Source organism: Pelodiscus sinensis, chromosome 11, assembly GCF_049634645.1.
Source record: "Pelodiscus sinensis isolate JC-2024 chromosome 11, ASM4963464v1, whole genome shotgun sequence".
NCBI lineage: Eukaryota > Metazoa > Chordata > Testudines > Trionychidae > Pelodiscus > Pelodiscus sinensis.
This window is the reverse complement of record NC_134721.1, coordinates 9,234,207-9,260,635: the sequence shown is the minus strand read 5'-3', so window position 1 is coordinate 9,260,635 and position 26,429 is coordinate 9,234,207. Positions and strand designations below refer to the sequence as shown.

Here is a 26,429-nt window from a genome sequence, read left to right as displayed (position 1 = left end):
CTCTTTCAAAAGAGGCTTTTTCAAAAGATAATTCCAAAAAGCGGCTTGCTTTTCCGAAAGTACTGGTTGTAGTCTAGACGCTCTTTTTTGAAAGAGGCTTTTTCAAAAGAGAGCACCCAGGCAGTCTGGATGTTCTCTTTTAAAAAAAATATAGTTTGCATTGCATAGCGCCTTTTTTTGGAAAGGGCACTTTCGAAAAAAGGCGTTATTCTTCATAAAACAAGGTTTTCCGCAGCCAAAAAAACTGCCACATTTCCTTCACTTTACTTTCAAAAGAACGCGCCAGCAGTCTAGAAGCAGGGGAAGTTTTCGAAAAAAGGCTACTTTTTTCAAAAAAAAATAACCCCTGTAGTCTAGACACACCCTTTGAGTTTGGTGCCAGAAGAGCAGGCATCTTCGAGAGCAACTTTCTATCTCTGAAAATTAATCCTGGTCTGGAGGTGTACAGGGTGCCCAGGAATGTCTGTGATCTTTCCTGGATCACCTTGAGTGGAGTCTCCAGTCTGTCAGTCATCTTGTCCTGGAACATCTTATATCCTCTGTGCTTAGATTGGAACTACAGCCTCACCTGGAAATAACTATATGTGGGGCGCAACAGATTGTCTTCTGCTTGTGACCCACACCAAAGCCATTACCAATCTGTTCATCGGTCATTCGACCAGTGCAGTTCCTGCTACAGGGTAAAAGAGCCCTCCAACTGTGCGGTTTGGTACCATAGATATGCTTAGTAGCAGTGCAGGAGCAGCTGTCAATATTATAGAATTCACCTTCACTACTGTTAAATGTGGAAAGTCCAATATCAAGGAACCAGTAGGTCTTTCAGTGTCAGATAGGACTCTGCTACCAAACACATTAGTGCCAAAGACAGATGAATGACGGCATCAATACTGGGAGGCCAGTATGCCACAATTTAGACAGTACCGAGGCAGCTGCTCTAGAGGCACAGTGACTGATGCTTGACTGGGTGCCAGAGGGACCCTAATGCTACCCTTGTTATTTGGGGCTCTACAAGATTTTTGAGGCTCCTCCACATTCTCTTCCCTCTGGTGATTTAGTGCTCTTTTCTCCCCCTGCACCTTAGGTTTTACTGGGCAAGTAGGTTGGTCTTTAGACCCAGGAACTTCAATTCCAGGCATAGGGGAGATAGTAGTGGAACTTTCGGATGCCAAGTGCTGGGACATTTCTGCCTCAGATAACCGCAAGTCTAATGACAGATGCATTGATTTCTCCAGAAGGAACATTTTCTACCCCCTCTCTACTTCTTTTATATAACAAGTTATAGATGGCAGAAATGTGCCCCTGAGCCAGACACAGCATACATCTGGGGTGTTCATCTTTGAGAAGCATTAAAGCCTTGCATGAAGGGCAATTATAAAGCTTGTTGACTTGTGTCCAATCATAATGACGGAGCCTACTAGTGAGGCTAAATTTCAAGGAAAATAAACAAGCATGTTTCCTTCTAAATGAAGGAATGAAATTCCTCTAACACTCAACCTAATCATTCACTGCTACCTACCTACCTACTGTCAAAGAACAGGTCACACAGCAAGCAAAGACACCGCAAGTTCCAACTCGTAGGACTGGGGAGTGAAAAGGAACTGCAAGGTGGCTGAGGTTGCTTCATTCATTATACTCAGTTGGAGGCACAAGGGCATAGAAGGCCTATGCATGGTCACTAATGGACGCTGCTGGACAAAGAATATGACTTCACGTGCTCTGGGCACATTTTCACTAATAGTGGGGCATATATACACCTAGACTAGCTCTGGAAACGGAACCTAGTTGTTATACAATATGAAGAAACAATTTGGTTACAGTTAGTATTAAAGAATTCATCCTGGACTATTGTAGTCAATGGAAGTTTCATAGCTAATGACAATGAGTTAGGCCTTAGAGCTTATTAAACATATGCGGGGAGCCTACTCATTTAAAATGCCATATACTAGTATTTATTTTCCAATTGTCTTCACTAGAATACAAGAAAAGCATTTGAATATATACTTAAGAGGACGGATACCTTTAGCCTAGCAGATAATAGAAGTTGTTGTACATTGCAAAAAGATAAGTTGCTTTAAAACCACAGGCAAATTAAGATATAGTTGTTACTCTTTGCCTCAAAATCCTTTGCAGTAATTTCTAACAACTATGTAGCTTTAACAACAAATTGCTGTACCCACAAGAGGTAAATGAAGCAACAATTCCAGGCACTTGCAATTGGAGAAAATAAAATTGTGTGGGAGGTGGAAGTGGGTCAGGTAATTATTCCTTTTGGCTCTATTTTTCCTGAGAAAAACACAGGTGAGGCCATATAGGGTATGTTTACATAGCAGCGTTATTTCGGAATAAATAACCTTATTCTGAAATAACATAGTGCGCGTCTACACTATAAGCCTTTATTTCAAAATAAAGTCAAGCTGGAGGACTTCTTACTCTGACACCTGTAACCCTCATTTTACGAGGAGTAAGAGAAGTCGAAGGAAGAGTGCTCTTCTTTTGACTTCCTGCTTTGTAGACAGCGCCTAAACCTCTGAGTTAAACTATTTTGTCTTGAGCTACGCAATTGATGTAGGTGAATTTGCATAGCTTAATTCGACTTTAGCCCTATTGTGTAGATGTACCCATAATGGCATATCTGAACATGGAAAGTTCCTGTGCTGAAAATGTGTAAAATTATATCTGTATGTAAATGTGAGTTGACATCTGGGTTTTTCAGCCACAAGCAGTGAAAACCTAGGAGTTACTCTTGTCCTGGACAGTTTCATTTTTTTTTTTTAAGCAAAAAACTCAGAAGAACAAACAAGACACTGGGGATTTGCTTGGAAAATACATCTTGCAGTTAAGTTCTTGATCAATCAGTCCAGTGAAAGGAGTAGCATTCATTCTTTGAAAGTTAATTAGATACTAAGAGTGCTGCTCTGGAAAACTTTGAGAGCTGATCGTGTAAATCATCAATATGACTCAACTCTGAATTTCCATTACTTATTAATGACTTCTAGGCAAGCAAAGCTGATATTCTTGGATGCATACCTAAAGATTTTCTAGCTGTTTTTGTTTTAAAGCATTATAAGATAGGCCAAGAGGCCCAATGAGCATTTTTAAGGGTCCCAACCACATCTCACTGATGTCAATGGAAAAATTCCCATAGTCTTCAATGGAATTTACAACAGGCCTAAAAAAAGGCAAAAGCGGGGAGAGGAAGGAAGGAGAAAGGAGACACTCTCCAGAGATTGGCTTATTTGTTTGTTTTGGGGGAATGGGAAATCAAGAGTAAAGTTTTTTCCATCTCGAATTTTTACGTTATAAATCTAGGTGTTCTCTACCCTGTTTTTTTCTTCATTCTATGGACAAGTGAAGAATGGAATGAATTCTGGAACAAGAAATGCCATGCATATGAAACTTGCTTGAGAACCTGTTCAAGTGTCCATGCAAGTCAATGAGAATCTTTCTACTGACTTTGATGTTTTTCAGATTGGGTCTTAAGTAACAGAGGAAGCTTGTTTTAACTCCTGTATAATTCCAATTTCCTCTATCAACAATTGGGAACAGAGCTGTGTGTGTATTTTTTTCTTAGATTCAACATTTCTAGACCTAGCAGATCAGGCTAAGGAAAGTTTCCACAACTCATGAGACTTCAACAGAATGCAACAGAAAAACCGGGCAATACTAATTAGACATTCCTGATTTTCCTAAGATAAATTACAAACAGCAAAAAAACCCAACAAGTTTTGTACTTTATCAAGAGGGAGTGGAGGAAGCCAAAACTCTTTGTTTCATTTGTAGGACACATTGGACATGACTACACTAGGAAATTATTTCAAAATAACTAAATTTGGAATAACTTCCAAAATAATACAATTGAAAGAGTATAACCCCACTAGGGGAGCCTCAAAATTAGTCTGAGGTAGGCTCTGTTATTGTGGAAATGCTACCTCGATTTAGAGCCTGAGGAAGCACTTATGAGCAATCACTTTGAATTACTCTGGGGAGTAGTTATTTCGAAATAGCAGCAGCAGCAGCGCGTTCACACTATGCGTTATTCCCTGAGGAAAGTAGGAGTACAGATTTTGAAATAACCAGCCCGTTATTTTGAAATAACAAGCTTGGTAGTGTGGATGCTGCCACCCTTTAGTTTTAAATAACTCTTAAGCTTGTTTTTGTGGCAGAACAGAAGAAAATTATAAAGCTCAGCTGTCTAAATGTTTGAGGGAACAGGGAGAGAATGGCAGACTACAGATTTGTATGTAAACCTTTAGATGTGATGAAATGTATCCAAATAATGCTTCTCAATTTTCTATTATTCAAAGCAAGATATTGCAATATTTTGGACACTCCAGACTTTGAGCTGTTTATTCATTTCCCTTCTTTATGCTTTTGTCCCCTGAGAAACCTAACAAGTGAAATATAGCAACAGTGCAGAATATTTATCAGGGAAAACAAGCACTTAGCAGAATTGCAACATTCCAGCTCCCACATTCTCAGGGAGAAAAAAGCAATAGACACTGAATCAACAAGCTGTATTTACTCCTTAGAATACTGAGACATAAGATAAATTATTTGCTTTTAAAAAGAAAATTAAGTATATAAGACTACAAATGGTAAATCCAAGTTTTTCTTTCAAATTATACTCTTGAAGGGGCTCTTACCGCAGATCTACAAACCTTCATGTTCTCCCACTTGGACATACTTGAAAATAAGGTCAATGTTGAGAAGATCTATCTAAGGAAATATCTAGTTAAATTGAGAGTCTCAAGTATTCCAGATGTGGGGGTATCTTGAGGTCCATGGGTAGCACTTATTCATCATCTTCCCAGTACTCATTACGGCTGTACAAATTAGAATGCCACTGTTCAGGACGAGGGCCGTAACCGAAATAGTACTAGCAGGAAATTAACCAGACAATTCTCTTTCTGCCACTTTGGGATCTATATTAGCCCCTTCTATGCTTTAACAGTGCAACTCCATAACAATCTCTAAGGGTATGTCTACACTAGCCCCCTAGTTCAAACTAGGGAGGATAATGTAGGCTTTCGAAGTTGCAAATGAAGCCCGGGATTTAAAAATGGCGGTGCCCGGGAAGATGCAAATGAAGTCCAGGATATTTAAATCCCGGGCTTCATTTGCAACTTCGAATGCCTACATTAGCCTCCCTAGTTCGAACTAGGGGGCTAGTGTAGACATACCCTCACTTTCTTTTTACCCAACCTTCTGCCCAAGAGGTGTAAATTATAGTATTTTACACAAAAATATAGCATGCCAGCTTTCCAATATATAAATTAAATAATTCACCTCACATATGATTTTTGATCTAAGAAGTGCTACTTTTGGCATATTGTATTGTCTGTCACAACGCAAAGTAATTGCAAAGCCTTTGCAACAGATTTCATAAGATTTACTCTAAACTCTTGAACAAGTAATAGTGTGTTCTTTTAAATTCCATAATTTAACAGCACTTGATCAATACAGATTTGTGCTATTGTCTATGCAGACAATAGTTTGCTGCAAATTTAAATAACTGGAATTTACCACTGAGATAGTGTTAAGAAAAGTAAGAAGATGCTTCATTTATTTGATACCACTGAAGGAACCAAAAAAAAGCATACTATGTTTTTTCCGTTCAGTGAAATTATTTATACCAACCAGCCACTCAGGGATTGGTTTTTTTCAGTGGGACTAGTCATGGTAATAAAGTTAAGCATGTGTTTTCAGGATAGAGGCTATAACAGGCAAACTTAAACTAAGTGCATATTTTGAAACTCCAGAAATGATAGGGATTGTCCTCTCAAGTTTGTTAGCATATGCACCAGTAATAATTAACTACATGGTAGAGTAGTATGTATTTCGGTCCCAATCCTGCAATGAAGTCTTCTTCGTGGAGCTTGTTTGAGGATTAGGGCCTAAGAATACCTAAATGCAAATAAAGATTGAATAAATGAGATTTTTTGGGAAGGTGTAATTGTTTGATGTGGGCTAAACTGGGAGGTTGATTAAGTCTGGTAATAGGGTATTAAAGTTTTAAGAATGCCTGATTGCGATCCTGTAGGTGTTTGTCTCTGTCTTCTAGCAATGCCCCTCTGCTATGTATTTTGGCCAAACTGGACAGTCTTTACAACAAAGGATTAAAGGATACAAATCAGATATTCAAAATGGTAACACATAGTAACCTGTTGAGGAACATTTTAACTTGCCTGGGCACTCACTAATGGATCTAAAAGTGACTAGCTGCTGAACTTGGTTTCATTTACAAGTTTGACACCTGTAATCAAGGTTTGAACAAAGACCTGAAGTGGTACATTCCACACCCTAACGATTTAAAAAGCTAAGCACCCGATACTTACAACCCATTCTATTAGCCTCATTTAGCACAGACACTCTAATATATCCCATCAAGTGCTAGCAATACCATGTATATTGGCCAAACTGGATAATCTCTGTGACAAAGGATTAATGGACACAAATCAGACATCAGGAATGGTACCATACATAAACCTGTAGTGGAATATTTTAACCTATCTGGTCAGGCAAACATGGATTTAAAAGTAGCCATTGTTCTACAAAGTAATTTTATCACCCAGTTACAGAGGGAGACTGCTGAACTAGAATTCATCTACAGGTTTGACACTATCAACTTGGCTTTAAATAAAGATATTAACTGGTTAACACACTACAAAGGTAATTTCCCCCACCTTTAATATTAACATTTACACATCAAAAGCTATGAATGGGACACATCCAGTCTGACTCAATTAGCATCATTAACACTAGCCTTACAATTGACAAGTAACTGCTTTTGCTCTTATCTATACTCTGGATTCTGTATTTCCACTCCAATTCATCTGATGAAGTGGGTTTTGCCCATGAAAGCTCATAATTTAATATATTTGTTAGTCTCCGAGGTGCCACAGGACTGCTCATTTTTAAAGTTACAGACTAACCCAGCTACCCTCTGAGACTGTATATATGCTAATGAGACAAATCCTACTCCTTTTAAGGCAATGGGTTTTTGCCATTGACTTCAATAGGATAAAATTAGACTCAGAATGTTAAATATATATACATGGTTATATATTATCTTTTTAATGTTCTTGCTCTGCAGAGTTCTAAGTAACTAAACATGATTTCTGCCAGAATCAGTTAAGAAAAGGAGAGGACTGAAAATTCACCTGTATTAGACAATATGAAGCCATATAAACCTACAGCGGTGAAGCTCATGAACCGAAAGTTAACGAACACACTGGCTCTTAGAAATACATCTTTGTTTAATGCCTAAAATTTCTATTGCCATATTTTGCTTTTATCCTACCCCTTTCACCAGTAAGGAAGGTACACATCATATATATAAAGGATCAGGGAATGTGAACGCAGTTTCCAGACACAGGATTAAGGGCGCGTCTTCACTGCAGTGTTTACTCAAGTTTCTAAAGCTGGGTTTCTCCACTTAAGCTAGGCCAGAGGATAACTTGAGCCATATTCTAGTTACTGCATCTTCTCATGCTGAACAAGTTGAGCAGCAGTGCATTCAGGGGTGGAAGGTGTACCCTTGCTTTTTAGCATTGCATGAAGGGAGTTGCTCTTTGAAATCTTCCAGTGGGTACTGCAGGAAAAGTTTTCTGTCCTTTTCTTCAGGCAAATGAGAGAAAAGGTGTTAGACTGGCAGCTAATTGTAGTACAACCATGTCACAGGTTCACCAGAACTGTGGTTTCAGCCTCTGATCTGTTAATTGCGTGATGGGAGAATATTCTCCTGGATGCCCTTTGATCTGAGAAGCGCAATGCAACTGCGACAATAATGCGACAGGAATAGAGAACTGTAGGCCAAAGTAGGCTTTTAGTACTGGCTCAGGTAACTTCTGGTCCAGAACCAGATAGATAAAACAATGGCTTCAAGGGGGAGTTTTGGGAAGATGTCAAGAGATTATAAACACACAAGTAGACTCGAGTTGAGTCTACGCAGCTATCAATAGTCTGAGCACTAGCAACAGTCCAGCTCCAACCTTGACCTACTGACAATTCAATCAGCTCAAATTTAAAACATCACCACACTCAAGCCAAAGGTTTCTATATGTGAAAGGGAGCCACATTAGACCCAAAACTCAAGTTATAACTTGAGTTAACTTTGCAGTACAGACAAGCCCATAATAGGACATTTTCCATGCCTAAATTGTCCACCTTAGCTACATACATATGCTTTTTACCTCTACATCTTGTATAGCTTGCAATGGAGATGTTCCTTTTTTGAAGCTTAGGCTGTGTCCAGACTCAGGGGTTTTTTCGAAAAAAGTAGTCTAGACTGCAGCTGCGTTCTTTCGAAATTAAATCGAAAGAACGCGGCTTTTCTTTCGACAGCGGTAAACCTAATTCCACGAGGAAGAACGCCTTTTTTCGAAAGTGCTCTTTCGAAAAAAGGCGTTCTTGAAAGCAAACAGGGCTTTTTAGAAAGAGAGCATCCAGACTCACTTGCTGGTTTCTTTCGAAAAAGCGGCTTGCTTTTTCGAAAGTTCCACGTGCAGTCTAGACGCTCTCTTTCGAAAGAGGCTTGTAGTCTAGACATAGCCTTAGTGTTTTAATCAGCACTTTAAAGGTTATTTATCTTGTGTGTGTGTTCTGCAGGGTGCAGTCACATTTTTAATAAGACTGCATGTGTTCTGAATACTTCAGTGTTGATTTAGAACATGAATCCATGTTTCATGTGGGAAGATAACGAGCCTTGTGGATAAGGGAGAAGCGGTGGATGTCATATACCTAGACTTTAGTAAGGCATTTGATACGGTCTCGCATGATATTCTTATTGATAAACTAGGCAAATATAACTTAGATAGGGCCACGATAAGGTGGGTGCATAATTGGCTGGATAACCGTAGTCAGAGAGTTGTTGTTAACGGTTCTAAATCCTGCTGGAAAGGGATAACAAGTGGAGTTCCTCAAGGGTCTGTTTTGGGACCCGTACTGTTCAATATCTTCATCAATGATGTAGATATTGGGATAGAGAGTACTCTTATTAAGTTTGCAGATGATACCAAACTGGGTGGGGTTGCAACTTCTTTGGAGGATAGGGACATAATTCAAAATGACCTTAGCAAGTTAGAGAAATGGTCAGAGGTAAACAGGATGAGGTTTAATAAAGAGAAATGCAAAGTGCTCCACTTAGGAAGGAACAATCAGTTCCATACATACAAGATGGGAAGCGACTGTCTAGGAAGGAGCATGGCAGAAAGGGATCTAGGGGTCATAGTGGACCACAAGTTGAATATGAGTCAACAGTGTGATGCTGTTGCAAAAAAAGCAAATATGATTCTAGGTTGTATCAACAGGTGTGTTGTAAGCAAAACTCGTGAAGTCATTCTGCCGCTCTACTCTGCACTAGTTAGGCCTCAGCTGGAGTACTGTGTCCAGTTCTGGGCGCCACATTTCAAGAAAGATGTGGAGAAATTGGAAAGGGTACAGAGAAGAGCGACAAGAATGATTAAAGGTCTAGAGAACATGACCTATGAAGCCAGGCTTCATGAACTGGGCTTGTTTAGTTTGGAAAAAAGAAGATTAAGGGGGGACATGATAGCGGTTTTCAAATATCTAAAAGGGTGTCACAAGGAGGAAGGCGAAAATTTGTTCCTCTTGGTTTCTGAGGACAGGACAAGGAGTAATGGGCTTAAAGTGCAGCAGGGGAGGTTTAGATTGGACATTAGGAAAAAATTCCTAACTGTCAGGGTGGTCAAATATTGGAATAAATTGCCAAGGGAGGTGGTGGAATCTCCCTCTCTGGAGATATTTAAGAACAGGTTAGATAGACATCTGTCAGGGATGGTGTAGACGGAGCTTGATCCTGCCTTGAGGGCGGGGGGCTGGACTCGATGACCTCTCGAGGTCCCTTCCAGTCCTATTATTCTATGATTCTATGATTCTATGATTCTATAAGTTACCACGTTCCCTATTCTAACGTAAGTCTATATAAATATTTCGTATGAGCACAGATGTGTACTGATGGGTTGCTACTTGCTATAACTTTGATTAGAAAAGCCATTTGCTGTCACTGAGTTAACAAAATTCCTTACCATCACACACCACATTTTCCTTCTTCAAGTCTGATTAACTACATATACCTTTTAAACAAAATCTCATCACGAAGGAGAAAAGCAAAAGCACTCAAAAATATACTGAGTATATTGATAATCCAACTGGTGCAAACTGACATACTGAGAGAGCAACTTTGTTGGGTGGCACCAGCAACCTTTCAAAAGAAGTTCTAACATCTCTGTTGTTTGCAACTAACCTTGGAAATGTGTCAAAGAAAGAACCTTTGGGCCAGAGAAATTCCTTTCTTTGTTCCATTAGTTTCCATGCAGGTTTGACACAGATAAACTTTTGATAGTTCCCTTCTGTCACTTTCATGATCGCCAAAATATTGGCAGCATGTCAAAATAATAGCTCAACACGAACACTCAAATGAGCTGGCCCCATGCCTCCATCAAAGCATCAGAAGCACACACTGTGCTGGGAGCAAATAGCCTTTTTGGAAAGTGGAGGAGGGGAGGGGAAGAAGGGGGATAGACCAGGCCCTCAGTTTGAACCCAACAGATGGCAGAAGTCCTATGGAAAAAAAACTATAGGCACTCATATAATTTAAAGACTGTAGTATAATGCATATGCATCAGGGAACAGAAATAAGGTTGCCTGGGCAACCTAATTTGGCATTTCCTACTTTCCAGTGCTTGACTTTGCAATTTAAATGTTCTTTTAACACAAGTGGGGTTTTGTTTTGTTTTATATAATATAGTCTATGTTAGAGAGAAAGCAAGGGGAAACCATTTATATTTGCACATAGCTATAAATGACATTTTTCCAAAGAAAGCAAGCAGTTATTTATGTAACTTGGGGTTAAGAGGTTTGACATTGGTTGTGCATCTTTATCAACACCAGCTTGTTCATAGGAAGGACAAATGGATAACACAACTCCCCCACCCATACCCCGCAAGCTAGTTCACCCTCAGAACTGCTCCAACTTGAACCAAGGTTATTATAATGAGTTCCCAACTTTCTTCATATTCTGGAGCCAGTCCCTCCTGGCCCTGACACACCTTTCTCTTTATCCCTGGAATATATTTATGGCAGGGGAACGAGAAGCAACCAGACTGTGGGAATGTTAGGCTGGGACCATGATGCAAAGTTGACACTCTTTGATATCACTGAAACATTCTGAGATCCGATGACATGTTCCATTATATACCTACTGGAAGTCAAAGACCTAGAGGAGGTAACAAATCTATTCTGCACCATTTTTATCTTTGGTGAATGCTTTTTTTTTTACAACTCTTAAATTTGCTTTTGTTGGTTTTTTTGTAGCAGCAGCTTTGAACAATTGTGGTCCATATTCATAGAAAAAATCCATTCCCCAAATCACCATACAACCTAAAAACAAGCCACTTTTCAGAAACTAACCAAAATGTAAATTTGGCAACATTTCAACCTGTAGCACACATTTTTCCCTCTCTTACAGCTCTAGCTGGTTTTATTTTGATAGAAGCTAATAGTTATGTACAATTATTTTGTTCCATATTAATTGCATTTTTATGTCTCGTGGTTGTTTTTGAAGTATGCAGCATCATACACTGAATCAGAAAATTCTGGTCTTTCATCTACACTCCAGAGAATGAGCTCAACTTCCCCCCACCCCCACTCCCCTCAAATTCTATAGTATTCAAGAATTAATGGTGCTAGTTTAAAGTTACAGACCCCCACACAGATATTATGTTTTCCATTAATTTGGGGTTGTATTGGTATTCTGTTCCAATTAGTATCTCTTAGTGCTTCAAAGCTTTAGCTTATCAGCAGATAACATTAAAGATGAGAGCTTCCAGTTTTAAAATTGGTTTGCAGTTACTTTAAAGATACAAAGGCATCATTTGTGAATAGCTGATCAAATGTTAGACTAAATACCTATTCTGGGATCCAAAACAACCAGAAAACTATTTTCCTTTTTGAAGTTCAGTTTCATTTAAACACTAGGCCTGATATTTGGAAGTGCTGAATTCCCATAGTTCCTGTTGATTTCAGCTGGTATTGTAGGAACTCACTAGCTGTGAAATCAAGCTATGTTTCTTTAAGGATGGCTACTGAAAAGTAGTTTATGTAAAAGTGCAAAAAGGTAAGGTGACAGGGAAAATACTAAGGTCTGGTTTTCTTTTACTTTAACATCACAATCCTTTCTCTGGAGCCAAGATATAGTATGTCTTCATTTCAGAATTATCTACCCTCCAATTAATTCCTCCTGAGTTAACCTAGCTGGAGTGAAAGCAGCCACACAACAAAACAAACACTCAAACTTCACAGAGTGATTGGCAGACACACAGTGATTAGCATCACAGTCAGCTGAATCCTCACTGCATTGCTAGCTTGAACATATTTCAGCTTCAACCCATGCCCTGAGACAGACCAGCTAGGTTGGGTTTAAAGTGCCACCAATTTGGGCTGGAGAGATTGTGTGTGTGAATGGAAATCATGTTGGGCAAAACTCAAGTGACACCTCAAGCTAACAGAACTGTGAGCCAGGACACCTATGTTTCATTCCCATTGTGGCCACTGACTTGCTGTGTGACTTTTAGGCAAATCTTTTCACCTTTCTAAGCCTGTGTGTTCCCTCCTGTCTTTTGTCTGTCATCTATATGAATTGTACACTGGTTGGGAACAGAGAGCTCTCTCTTATTTTGTGTAACTACAACACCCAGCACAGTCAGGCCCATTTCTCAGTTGATTACTATGATTCAAATGATAAATAATAGAGAAAAGGACTTGGAGGCAAAGCAAGCAAAGCTTAGCTTGACAAGACATACTGCTCTCAGGGTTGCTCTTGTCCCTTGGGAGACAAACATTTGGTTTGATTCAAGCTGAGGTGTGACTCTACCCCCAACTAGCGTGCTACACACCAACTGTCTATGTGGACCCTACTGACAGGCACTAACAGTTCTCTAATGCATTTTGATTTACCCCCATCCTCAAATGGGAGCAGATCAAAGCAAGCTAAAGCCAGGTCTATACTAGACCTGGAATGCTTATGGTACACAACTCCAGCTACTTAAAATACATAGCTGGAGTTGGCTTACCGGAAGCCGAGCTTGGTGTCGACTTCATTGTGGGAGGTTGACAGGAGCAAATGCTTCCATCGTCTTCCCTTACTCTTCATGATTTGAGGAGTATCGGCATTGATCCGGGCCGATCTCAGCATTTGATTTAGCAGGTCCTTACTAGACCCACTAACTCAAACAAGAGAAGATGGATGTCCGGGGTTGGAAGTGGAGATGTGGCCTAAGGAATTGTTAGCATGCGTCATGGGCACTCAGTGCACAGCAGGCTAGTGTGGGGTAGATTTACATCCCAGTTTGCTGTAAACTAAATGGTTATGGAGACGGGCTGTTGGTATTTTTCTTCTTAATTTTACAATGGGAATATGGGAACATTTGGAGGTTTTTATTACTCCTACTGCTTCCTCTCTGGCAATAATAAACTTTGGCTAAACTTCTCCTGCAAATCCCTACAAACTTCTATTCTCCATTTCCCTCATTCTAAACACAGTCTGCTGTGCTAGTAACAAAAGTAAAATAAAGCTCTATAGCTCTTAGGATGTGTCTAGACTAAAGGGTTTTGTAGACAAAACTGGACTTTTGTCAACAAAACTATACCTGCATCTATACTACCGCCGAGTTCTGTTGACAGTAAGTTGACAGAATGTGGCAGTTTTGTCAACGGTGGTAAACGTCATTCTACGAGGAATAACGCCTTTTGTCGACAGAGTTCTGTCGACAAAAGGTGCTATTGCATCCACACTGTGCTTTTTCAAAAGAGCGTCTAAACTAGGGGTTCCCAACCTGGGGTACGTGTACCCCCAAGGGGGTACAAGAAGCTTGTCAAGAGGGCATGAGGAATATTTGGTAAATAACTAGATTATCCTAACTGAAATATTCCAAAAGTAGTAGTGTCAGTGAAAAAAGTTGTGGATCCTAGCATCTAGAATTTATTTCCTTTCATATTGAATAGGGGTACGGGAAGGTTTACTAAAAGCCAAGGGAGTACGGGGACTGAAAAAGGTTGGGAACCCTGGTCTAGACTCTGTCGAAAAAGTGGATTGTTTTGTCAACAGAGCTGGCTGTAATCTAGACACTCTTTGTCGACAGAGGCTTTGTCGACAGTATCTAGTCTAGACATACCCTTAGTGAAATACTGTTTAGAAGACACCGCAGGGAGAGAGGACAACTCAACAGCTTAGGGCCAGGTGATAAGCACTTCTCCGTGGTGGCTGCAGTTGGCACAGCCAGGGTAGGTGTGCATGTCCCCAGCTGGGGGACAGACAAACACATAACCAGACACACAATCAGACAAGCTCTCTAAAATATACGGTAGATAGCTATCCCTTTCTCCACCCCTGCCCCTTGCTTGCCTAATAACTGTCCTTGTCCCCAAGGGTATGTCTACACTACAGCACTAATTCGAACTAACTTAATTTGAATTAGTTAATTCGAACTAAGCTAATTCGAACTAGTGCATCTAGACCTAAAAACTAGTTCGAATTAGCATTTTGCTAATTCGAACTAGCATGTCCACATTGAGTGGACCCTGAACCGGGGTTAAGGATGGCTGGAAGCAGTGCCGGCAGGGCATCAGATTAGGACTTAGAGCGTGGAGCTGCTGTCTCAGGCTAGCCGAGGGCTGTGCTTAAAGGGACCCGACCCCTACCCGGACAGACAGTTCTCAGGGGTTCCCCGCTCGCTTGTCTAACTCGATGAGGGACAGCAAAGCAGTCCTGGCTTGGAGTGCCCTGAATGCCCACACTCGGCACATCACAGCACTCGGCCATCAGCCCGGCTGCACTTGCCGCAGGCTGCCATCCGGGAGGCGGGGTTAATTGGGGGGGCTGCAGTACAGCTTCCACTCCGAGGAGACCGCAGAGCCACCCCAGTCCTCCTCATCGGGGGCTCGTACCCCATTCCTCCCTCACCTCCTTCCACTTACCCCTCCCTAACCCCCCTTCCTGATGTAGAAAATAAAGGACACGTGTTCAAAAACAGAAACTCTCTTTATTGAACAAAACTCAGGGAGACTGGGAAAAGGAGGTGGGAGAGGGGAAGAGAGAGGGTGGGAGAGGGGAGGGCAACTAAAATGACGAGGGGTTTGGAACAGGTCCCATATGAAGAGAGGCTAAAGAGACTGGGACTTTTCAGCTAGAAAAGAGGAGACTGAGGGGGGATATGATAGAGGTCTATAAAAGCATGAATGGTGTGGAGAGGGTGCCTAAAGAAAAGTTCTTCATTAGTTCCCATAATAGAAGGACTAGAAGACACCAAATGAAATGAATGGGTAGCAGGCTTCAAATTAATAACAGAAAGTTCTTCACAAAGCAAATAGTCAACCTGTGGAACTCCTTGCTGCAGGAGGCTCTGAGGGCTAGAACTAAAACAGAGTTTAAAGAGAAGTGAGATAAAATCATGGAGGTTGGGTCCATGGAGTGCTATTAGCCAGGGGATAGAAATGGTGTCTCTGGCCTCTGTTTGTGGAAGGCTGGAGATGGACGGCACGAGACAAATGGCTTGGTCATTGTCTTTGGTCCATCCCCTCCAGAGTCCGTAGTGTTGGCCGCTGTCAGCAGACAGGCTATTGGGCTAGATGGACATTTGGTCTGACCCAGTACGGCCATTCTAAGCTCAGGGTCGGGGGTCTCACTGGACCACCTTGATTTTCATGCACACCTGCTCCTGGGTGGCCAGGCTGGCAGCTATCCTGCCCTAAACGGCAACTTTCCTGTGCCTAGTGCGGAGGTCGTGGATGAGGTCCATGATGTCCGCACTAGACCAGGCGGGCGCCCGCCTCTTGCGGACCCGGGCAGGCTCCCTGGAGCCGCCATCCTGGTCCCAGGAAGAGGCAGAGGGCTGGGTGGCAGCGGGTGGCTGGCTCGAGCTGTGCCAGGTGCAGGGTCTGCTGGCTGGGTGCTGGCAGGCTTGCACCTGGCACGGGCACCGTAGCCAGCCCGTGCCCCTTTAAGGGGTCCGGGGTTGGGAGGGGGGCAGAAGAGTTTCCCTGGTGGTGCCGAGAGTGGCCACCAGGGCAATCTGGGGAGGGCTAGCCTCCCACTAGTTCGAATTAAGTGGCTACACAGCCCTTAATTCGAACTACTTAATTTGAACTAGGCGTTAGTTCTCGTGGAATGAGGTTTACCTAGTTCGAATTAAGCGCTCCGCTAGTTCGAATTAAGTTCAAACTAGCGGAGCGCTAGTGTAGCGCCTATCAAAGTTAATTCAAACTAACGTTTGTTAGTTCAAATTAACTTTGTAGTGTAGACATACCCCATCTCTGCCCCCTTGCTGCTCCTGTGGACAATCTACAGTATAATTGTCTCTCCTACCAGACCTCTCCCTTTCCATTTTATGAGAAACAATCACATTCCAGGCACATTCCATTATCTTGGCACAATCAAACCCTGACCTTGCTTTAAGTTATCATAAGAGGAAGCTGCATGTCAAATTTGGTGGTCCTAGATCTTACCGTTTAGGAGGAGCCCTTGAACAAATGGACTCATGGACGGACACACGGACAGAGGCACATTCCTAAAACATATACTAAGGTTGCATCTCATCAGATTTCTGAAGTTCTACTAAGTTCTTATCTTCTTTATACTGCTCAGAGCAATTGTGAAATTTGTTTGCTAGCTCCAGTTTGAACTGGTCCACATAAATAAGTTATTTTCATTTGAAACAGTTACAAGATTGGATGGGGTTGCTGAAAATATCACACATGGTACAGGAAGTCACCCAGAATAATTTGGCTGTACATTTTTATATTCCCACACTTTAATATTCTGCCGATCAAGAAGCATGATAATAAGCATGATCAAGAAGAGATTCCTTAACTCCAACAGAGCACCTCACATTATTATTGGAAAGAGGGGCAGAGGGATGGTGTAAGCGGGTTGCTCTCCGGGAGGGGTGGCTCCCCCTTGTGGTCAGTGGGCAGCCACTCCAACCCACTACGTTTTCCGCTGTCAGTTGGGGAATTAGCAGAGGCTACGAGTCTGCGTGTAGGTCCTCCCACCAGGCAGGCAGCAACCCAGCATCTGGAGTCTGTCCGCAGTTTAGGGAGAGTAGCAAATAGACAGTTCAATGCCCGGCCTCAGCTCAGGGTGGGCAACAAATAAGCAGTTCAAAATCCCAGCCTCAATTCAGGGTGGGCAGTACAACAAATGGTCCTAACGTCTGGCCTCAATTCTGGGTGGGCAACCAGTAAACAGTTTGCAGGTCTGGCCTGAATTCAGGGCGGGCAGCAAAAACAAACAGTTCGGAGCTGAACCCTGGTTCAGGGCATGGCAGCAGGCAAACAAACAGCAGTTCTAGGCCAAGCCCTTGCTCAGGGCATGGCAGCAGTTAACAGACAGACAGTAGAGTTCAAAGGCAAACCGCGATTCAGGGTGTGGCAGCAGTGGGTGTTGGCTGCAAGTCAGGCACAGCCAAGGGGGGAGTCTGCCACCCGAGAGTGGGGTAGTGGGGGGACACTGGCTCACCCACACCACTGCATTGCAACCCAGGGCCCTGGTCACAGCAGAGCAGCCTGCTGCTGGGTCAGCAGGGATCCACTCCACAATGCTGCCTGAGCTCTGTCTCGGCTAACAAAGAGTCAGCTTTCCATGGGCTACTTCCAAATTCCCCTGCAGCTGTACCTGGGTTCCAGGTGGGTCCTCAGGGCTCCAGTGTGTTGGTAGCTCTGGCCAGGCAGGGAGTCTGTCCAGGTCATGTGGAGGCAGCGGGCCCGACAGCCTGAGCCAGTTTTCGGCCTCTGCTGTGTCTTGCTACTCCGGTGAGCACAGAGTGGAGGCTTCTGGCTCCTTCTGCCGCCGGGGCCTTTCTGGCCTCCTTGGCAAGCCTTTTATCTCCCTGGCCCCTCCTCCTGATTGATAGTCAGGTGCTTCGTTAGGGCCAGCTGTTGCCCACCAACGCTCAGGGAGGGTGGTTCCCCCTTGTGGCTACCGGGCAGCCATTCCGACCCACTACAGATGGTCTTATTCTGGAGCTTCTCATGCAAATTTATGTTAGCATGGAATTTTTCAAAGCTATATAACACAACTTGCCAGCACACACAGAGCTGGTTATATTTTGTCATTATAACGTAAAAGAGACCAAATAATATGCTATGGACATTTCACGTGGTTCTTGCTGCAGATATCAACATTTACAAGGCCTCTCCTGGAAATGAAACCATTAGAGATATAATTCATATGTTCAGATAAAAGCCCCTTCAGACACAGAAATATGTTAACCTCTGTGCAATCTGGATATGCCTAAGTATTCTCTCAGGTAGGTCTTCATTCCTCACTTTAGATTCAGAGACTGAATATAGTCTTGGACACTTGACCTAACACTAAGTATGTGAAGCAATCCTGACAGTTTGGCGATTTGCTAGGGCTGAGATTGAGATTTTTTTCTCCTCTGGATTTGGTGGATATTACAATATATTGAAGGATCATTTACTATGAAGTCCTTGAATGCATTCCTAGTTGACCAGACCAGAAAAATAAACTCTTTTATACCCCAAAATTTCAACAAGCATTTGATGCAGAACATTTATCTGGCAACAGATTGATACCACATCTATGTTGGCATGAGGATTATTTTTTTATCCTCCATATAAATGCCCTATTTCACAATCTGGAAGAAAAGGAACAAGTGATGGCCCATAGCCATTTAACAGCTATAAAATAAAACCTATAAAATAAAAATGGAATGAATTATCAACCCATAAACTAAAGTTTGGTTGCTTAAAATGGGCCAGGGCTTTAAAAAGGCAATTACTGTTTTAATAGAAACAAGTTTCTCAATATATTAACTACCTTCTTGCATAATGTTATTTTTTTCTTCTCTTCAAAGCCTAACACTGCTGAGAATGCATGACAGCTGGCCTTTCCTCTAACTATTTTAAGATTGATTAGGAAATAGAAATATTAATGCAGTCTTCCAAAATAGTTAAATGATGCCAAAAATAGCACACAGGAACATGCCTCACTTGAAGACTATAGTTGACCAAGATAATAAAGCTTTCAATTAATTATCCTTGATAGACAACATATCAAGGCCATTCACTGAAAGTCAGTAATGGAGACCACTTTGACCAGGAAATTCCTCTGACCTTCTTCTGAACCAGTCTGGAAGTTTCTTCCCTTCCTTCATATTAATCCATAACATAAGTTTCCTGTCCTATATATATTGCTTTATTATTTTGAAGGAGATACTATAGTGCATCTTTATTTAGAAGTTCAGAGATGAATCTTTTCTTTCTTCTGTTACAGAGTACATGTCCACATTTATTTAAACTTTTTTATGGAGACAAACAGAATTCTTATAGGTTTTTGAGGAGACATTTACCAATGGAATGTCGGTGACTGGCAACAATGCATTTTTTTTAATTCCCTAAAATAACAGTTTTCAAGGTGCGGGAGGTTGTATTTGGCCTCGGACCTTGAGAAAATCCCTGGTAAAATGCAAGGCCTGAATGGATACAACTAACTGGGTCTGTAGCTAATATTTTTTAAATTAACCATTATCTTCATTTGACATGGTACTTCCTGATAGGATACTGGCCCTGGCCCTGATAGTACAATCAGATTGGTGTAAGCAGACCTTTGTGAGTCCAATTAACTTCAGTGGAAGTCTAAATAAGCACAAGAGTCTGCCTGAGGGTATGTCTACACTTGCCCCTTACTTTGAACGAGTGAGGCAAATGAAGCATACCGAAGTTGCTAATGAAGCGCGGGAGTTAAATATCCCGCGTTTGATTAGCATATTCACATCCGGTCGCCATTTTAAAATGCCGGTCGCCCGAGTTAACTTGCCGCGTGTAGACGCGGTAGTCCGATCCAAAACCCTTCCCTCGAATTAACTGTTACTCCTCAGAAGTAAGGGTTTTGGATCAGACTACCGCGTCTACATGCGGCAAGTTAACTCGGGTGACCGGCATTTTAAAATGGCGACCGGATGTGAATATGCTAATCAAACGCGGGATATTTAAATCCTACGCTTCATTAGCAACTTTGGTATGCTTCATTTGCCTCCCTAGTCTGAAGTAGGGCAAGTGCAGACATATCCTGAGACAATATCAATCTGCAACCACTGTAGATTCAAAGTATTTGCCTCTCTTCCCCATCCAAAGGTACAGGCATAACACCATGAAAAAGATATGTGTGTGCTGAAGGATGATAGCAAGGGGCGAGAATCCTTAATTTCTGAAATTACATCCAGAAGGAGAGCATCAGGGTATTAAAATTACCCACCCAGTGGTTGAAGCTATTCCCAAATTACCCTGTTTAAATTATGGTTTTAAAACCAATGCAAGACTAATCCTTTCATCATGCATTGTACAATAGGTGCCTAACAAGCATTTTACAATTAGCCAAGGATGGTAGAAGAATCTCAGTCATGTTGGCATGGGAGATTTAAAAAGAGAAAGAAACAACATTTTTCCCTGTGAGAAAGAATGACATGTGATGGGAGAGTAGAGGAAGATATTGTCATAACAAAGGGAATGTGTTATTATTTATTGGCCACACTTATGCACTGGGATCTTGGATTACAGTATCTAGTTACAATTACGCTTGAAAATTTTGTAAATATTGAAAAAGAAAAGGTAAGAGAATTGGATAGCTCGGAATATATTCCATAATTAATATTTTCAAAATTCAGCACTGGAGAAGAGTGGCTTTTCCCCCCCTTTCTTGCTGTATATTACACAACTCTTTAGAAACAAGATCTTCTGAGCACTTCAAATCCCACTAGCACTGGGCTTGATCCTGCTTCCGGTAATGTTAATGGGAGTTTTGCCAATGATTCTGATGAGAGCATTAGACAACCCATTAATGAAGGCACTCAGCACCTCACAAGATCACGCCAGAAACAATAGTGCTAAACCTAGGTGCTGACTGTGAGCTCTTTGGGACAGGGACTGTCCCTGACGGAGGCCTCTTAGCAATGCTGCAATACAATTAATAATTAAGAATAAATGCTACTTAATCCAGGCCTACTCCCTTTGGTATCCTTGATGACAATGGCCCACTAAACTCATTGGGAGTTTGAAAGAGCACAGCACCTAATAGAATTAGGTTAGTTCTTTCTGAAAGAGGCACTCCTGGGCTAGTTCGCACATCCATTATTATTTTAACTTACATTTAAGCATAAACATTTTGGATACATTTATCTGATTTGTCGCTATTAATTTCCTGGTTCTTCATCCCTCTTTTATAGAATCACTAAATTACGAACTGCAGCACTAATCTGTTTCAAAACAGTTCTTGATTTGTAAAGATGAGTTTTTTATGCAACTCTGATAGGGCAGGGATGTGGTTCTCCCTCTTTCCCCCAACATCCCACATTTGTAGTGCAGAGGAAGGGGGGGGGGGACCTAAAAAACCAACCCAGCAATAAGTTGGCTAATTCTGGCAGCAAGACAAATCTAGCACCACACGTCAGGAAGGAAGAGAGCGCATTGCTCATCCTTTCAGTTTTGTCTGTGTAAGGGAATGCTGGACATCAACAGACAACAAAGGAGGCTGCAGGAAGAACTGCTGAACTGCTTCCAAACCCCAATACTTTTACCTCTTCTGATTGGAATATACAGGTAAAAATACTGAAATGCTTTAGCTAACTGGACTTAGTGAATAAAAAAGCAGTTAGAAGAACACTGGACAGCCTAATGTTATTCCTAGCAAACAATGGAATTAAACTACAATGTATGGTCTAATAGTTACTGTATATACAATACCCTCAGGTACTGTAACTTTACATGGTTTGGGTTGGAAGATTCTTTTTAAAGCAAATAAATTGCTGAAAGTGACAGTAAAGATTTTTTGGTTATAGTTTGCTAAAGTTCCCTTTATAAATAGTTGATTGTTATTTATTTAATTATTGCTTACCTTGATAGCATCTTTTATATCTGCATTAAATAGGCAGACTGGATATTTTTAGATGTCGTGTATCTGTGCTATGTGTTATAATGTACTTGTATTACCATCAGGTTGAGAATTTATTATTAATGCATTTCATAATAGAATTTATGTGTTACTGAAGACTGCATCCACAATCAGCAATCATTTAATATTGATAAAGCATTTAGAAACACTATTATAGTTTATTGTGAGAGAGATTATACAGCATATCAAAGATCAGAAAAAAGAAAATAAATATTCACAGTTTATTACATAATCTCAGCAATCTAAGAAGAGAATACACTTCTCATTTTGAACTCTGGTTTAAAGAGGAACTTTAGATATCCCAAAATTCTTTTCTCCCAAACAGATGTCAGAAGACGAGACAGACAAGGTAAAAATCAGAGCAACTGAAAGCTTTGAAAATGACAAGCAAAATATTCCTTGGTTGAATGAAGGTAGGTTGCATTGTTATTTATAAAGTATCTATTTATATTCAGATATAATTCTTTCAATGTATTAAAGCTGCAGCAGAAAACCAAAAGAATGTAGATGAAACTTCCATTAACTCTAGTAGGGCCAGGATTTCACCCTGTAAATATTCTAGCTGGAAGTTTACATAACATGCAAATGATTTTGTTTAGTCTTCTAGATGGCCTAAGTTGTCAAATTTTAGAGCTATTCAATGGTTTGGATTTCTTTTAATATATATAGATATAAATTATTAGTTGTTATTTTATTATTTAACAATACTAATACTACTATTAATACTACTACTACTACTAATAATAATAACCTGCTACAGCTACAGATTACAGACCAAATCCTTTCTAAGGGTTTACTAAGTCAAAGTATGAGTGAAGTTAATCAAAGTTTGCATGGGTTACGCAAAGTTAGGTAAAATTGAAATACCTTAGAACTGACCTTATTTTATCCATATTAGAGGAAGGCAATATTATATCCTGCTTCTAATATCCATCTGTTAGCATTGCTTTCTTTTTGTGTATAAAGAAGATGACCAAATATTAAGAAAAGTGAAGAAAGATACCACAGTAGGAGACTGAAAAATGTTTCTTTCTTATGGAAAGAAATTGCTAATAATTATTAAAATCATTCAGGTTTTATGAAGTATAATATTTATTTAAAGCATTTAAGATGAAAATACATATAGAATTATGTTATTTATTTCACAATTGCCCATAGCTGTGATGGTGAAAGGTTCTTTCATATTTTGCTTTCTAAAAATTGATCTAGGTTAATGCAAAACAAATTATAAGATATAAAGACATAGAAAGACTATCTTTGACTGGTGGAGTCACTGTAGGATATTTCGCAATACTTTATATAGTGTACATCTGATAACTCTGTGCACCAAGAGAATGGGATTCTAAAGGCAAAATGTTACAAGCTTTATAAAATTCATTTCTCACATATCCCATGTTCAAGATAGTTATAGGTTGCTTATATAAAATTACTTCTGAATTCTAACAATTTTTAGGAAAAAAGATGTGATCAAGTATTTTGAAATATTAGATGCACAGGTTTGCAAGAAAGAAGAGCTCATTTATGTTAATCATTATATTATAATCTATACGATGTATCATATTATTTTCTTCCCACTGCATGTTAACTGACTGGTAAAGTTTAGTCATTGGGAGTAATTGGCCATGCAAAATAAAACTGAACAAGATTTGAGTTTTTTCTTGTTTCTTACTCCTAAGAAACAAGATGATTGTGTCATTGGAGGCAGATGAGAATATTTGTCAAACTAACTTTTTTGAAGCAGTTACAAGTGTGGCTGATAAAGGTTCTGAAGTGATATAATAACACTTCTTCTAAGGAATTTGACGTGATTGGGGCCATGTGACATTCTGATTACAAAACCCAGAATGATATAAAATGAACATGGCACAAAGTAAATGGATTAAAAACTGGCTCACCAGTAGGCCTTCCAATCATAAACAGGACAACATGAAGCTGATGTATTTCTTGTTGGGTCACACAGGGAATGGTTATTCTTGCTATTTAACATTTTTGCCAATGACATGGAAAAAGACAAAATCATCATTCATAAAGGTTGCAGATGACACAAAAATTGGGGAAGCTTATCAAGAGGATAGGTCAAACAGAAACAGAGTGATCTTGTTTGCTCAATAAACTAGGTGCAAGCAAACAATGCATTTAATATGGCAAATGTAAATGAATATATCGAGGAGCAAAGAACTGATTGCACTGGGAGTTAATGACCTTCTGATTATCCCAAATCTTCAAAGTAACTTTTCCCAGGACAGAGTCTGTCACCTACGGGTCATACTTACAGGATGATAGACTCTGTCCTGGGAAAAGTTACTCTGAAGATTTGGGATGATTGGCAGATCATAAGCTCCCAGTGCAACACTATGGCCAAACAGGCTAGTGTAATATTTGGATGTATAAACAGGGAAATGCCTAGTAGGAGTAAATAGTTTATTTTACGTTTGTATTTGAAACAGAAAATAGCCACAAGAATGATCACAGAGAATTCTTGTCCAGGTTATCTTCCTGGGGGATCTTGTTCAGGGTTTAAAGTGATGACTGTATTTGGGTCTGTGAAGGAATATTCCCTTGGCAGAGACCCTGAGGGAGTTCACTTTCCCCTGCAACATGGGGCACAGGTCACAGGGCACAGGTCACATACAGGTTTAAATGAGTGCAAATGATGTATTCTCTGTGACTCGACATCTTTAAACCATGGACCAATTTACCAAGGGTCGTGGCGCAATCCCTGGTCCACTACAACCCTTGGTAAATAGGTCCAGTGGTTAATTCATTTACACGTTACTTCCAGTCAGAATGTGTCCAGCTGCAACTTCTGCCCAGGTCCCTGGACAAGGTGTGGGAGGTGGGGCATCTCCGTACTCCTAGAAGGGCGGGGCCTCAAGTGGAAGGAGCAGGCTTGAGAGCAGCCAGCTTGGAGTGTGCCATGGCGAGTGCACCTCCCCCCTTGACAACCCTCAGAGCTGCCCAGAACGCACTGCGTGGGGTTCCTGCAGCAATTAAAGGACCTGGGGCTCTGGCCACCACCATTGTCATAGTAGTGGTGGCGACAGACAGAAGCCCCAGGCCCTTTTGAATCACCGGGCTCTGGGGCACTTGCCCTCTCGTCCTCGCTCCCACCTCCCCCCTCCCCCTGTTGACAGGCCTGTGATAGACTCTCCATCATCGGCAACTTTTAAATCACATTTGGCTCTTTTTCTAAAATATCTGCTCTAGGAAGTAACACGGGGAAGTTCTGTGTTATGTAGGCCGACTGGATGATCACAATGTTCCCTTCTGGCCTTGGAATCTATGATTGTTTCATTTACTTCATTCACTTGAGGTGTTTCAGGAATGCCTAGTTGATTAAATGATCGGGCCAGTGTCATAGAATCATAAAATTCTAGAACTGGAAGGAACCTCGAGAGATCAAATACAGTCCCCTGCCCTCACAGCAGGAGGGTCCTATGTTTCTGTAGCATTAACAGTATTTTTCTTATGTTACCTTAAGAACCAGCCTCTTCTGGAGGTTGAGAGCCACATTCTACCCACTAATGACAATTTATTGTGCAGTGAAACAGAGGAGAATTGAGCCTTGAAAGGATTTCACAGTGACTACGTTAATAAATGGTTTTGATGTTTCTGGAGGAGAGAGAGAGAGATTTTTATTTTTCTGTTATTTCTACTGATTTTTAATGTTTTATTAATTTTTTCACATTTTGTTATGCAAACATCATTTGAAATAGTTGTGCATCTCTTCAGAGTTTCAAGCTAAGGGCAAACCGAGCCATTTACAGCAGTGGCTCGACTTCTACGCTTAAACATTTAAAAAATAATAGCATAGCTTTCGGCTACCCTCAATAAGCAATGAGTTGTCTTTAGGCAGAGTAAAAAGCTGCATGTTCTTTTAGCATTCAGTTTTAAAGACGAGTTATTTTTATTCATGGTTTTGTATTGATTATTTGTTCCTTCTGACAAAACAATCATGAACCACATCGTAGCAGAAATATGCGTAAGAAATATAATATAGAAATTGGTTTTCTATAGTGTCTGTCATACTCTAGGTTCCTCAAAGTTCTTTACAAAGTATTAACTTATGTTTTGTAGGGCAGTGGCTCCGTATGCAAATGAGAGACTTAGAATGTGCTATTCGACCTTGAATATTGGAAATTGTTTAATGGGCAGAGGAAATGTTGACCTGAATAGCAGCTTTATTTATTCTCTGCTGTTTTGGAAGGAAAAGTTAACTTCCACCTTGTCAGCCACTAGCTGAAAGGCTCTTGGTGTTAAATTACCTCCAAAGATTGGCACTTCTAATTGGAATCTTTTTGACTCTGTTATAGGGTCTGCTTTGGGTAAGAGTCAAAGGCCTATGTTAAGGGTGAAACCTCTGGCCCCAAAAAGAAGAGAGCCACCAAATGGGCATTAATGGCATTATAAAAATACAGTATGTTCATTTGACAAATACAGTAAG

The 26,429-nt window shown here is 40.8% G+C and overlaps 1 protein-coding gene across 5 annotated transcripts in view; it reads left to right on the top strand.

The window, feature by feature from the left end:
- MDFIC2 (MyoD family inhibitor domain containing 2) overlaps positions 1 to 26,429 on the top strand; it is a 233,318-nt gene that overhangs the window by 148,024 nt on the left and 58,865 nt on the right. For 4 of the 5 annotated variants that reach the window (XM_075938586.1, XM_075938587.1, XM_025183051.2 and 1 more), the window contains one exon: positions 22,311 to 22,398. In XM_075938586.1, the coding sequence (XP_075794701.1) occupies positions 22,311 to 22,398 (88 nt within the window). Of the gene's footprint in view, positions 1 to 21,467; positions 21,634 to 22,310; positions 22,399 to 26,429 lie in introns of those variants that run through there. The other variant, XM_014571972.3, reaches the window with a different exon arrangement.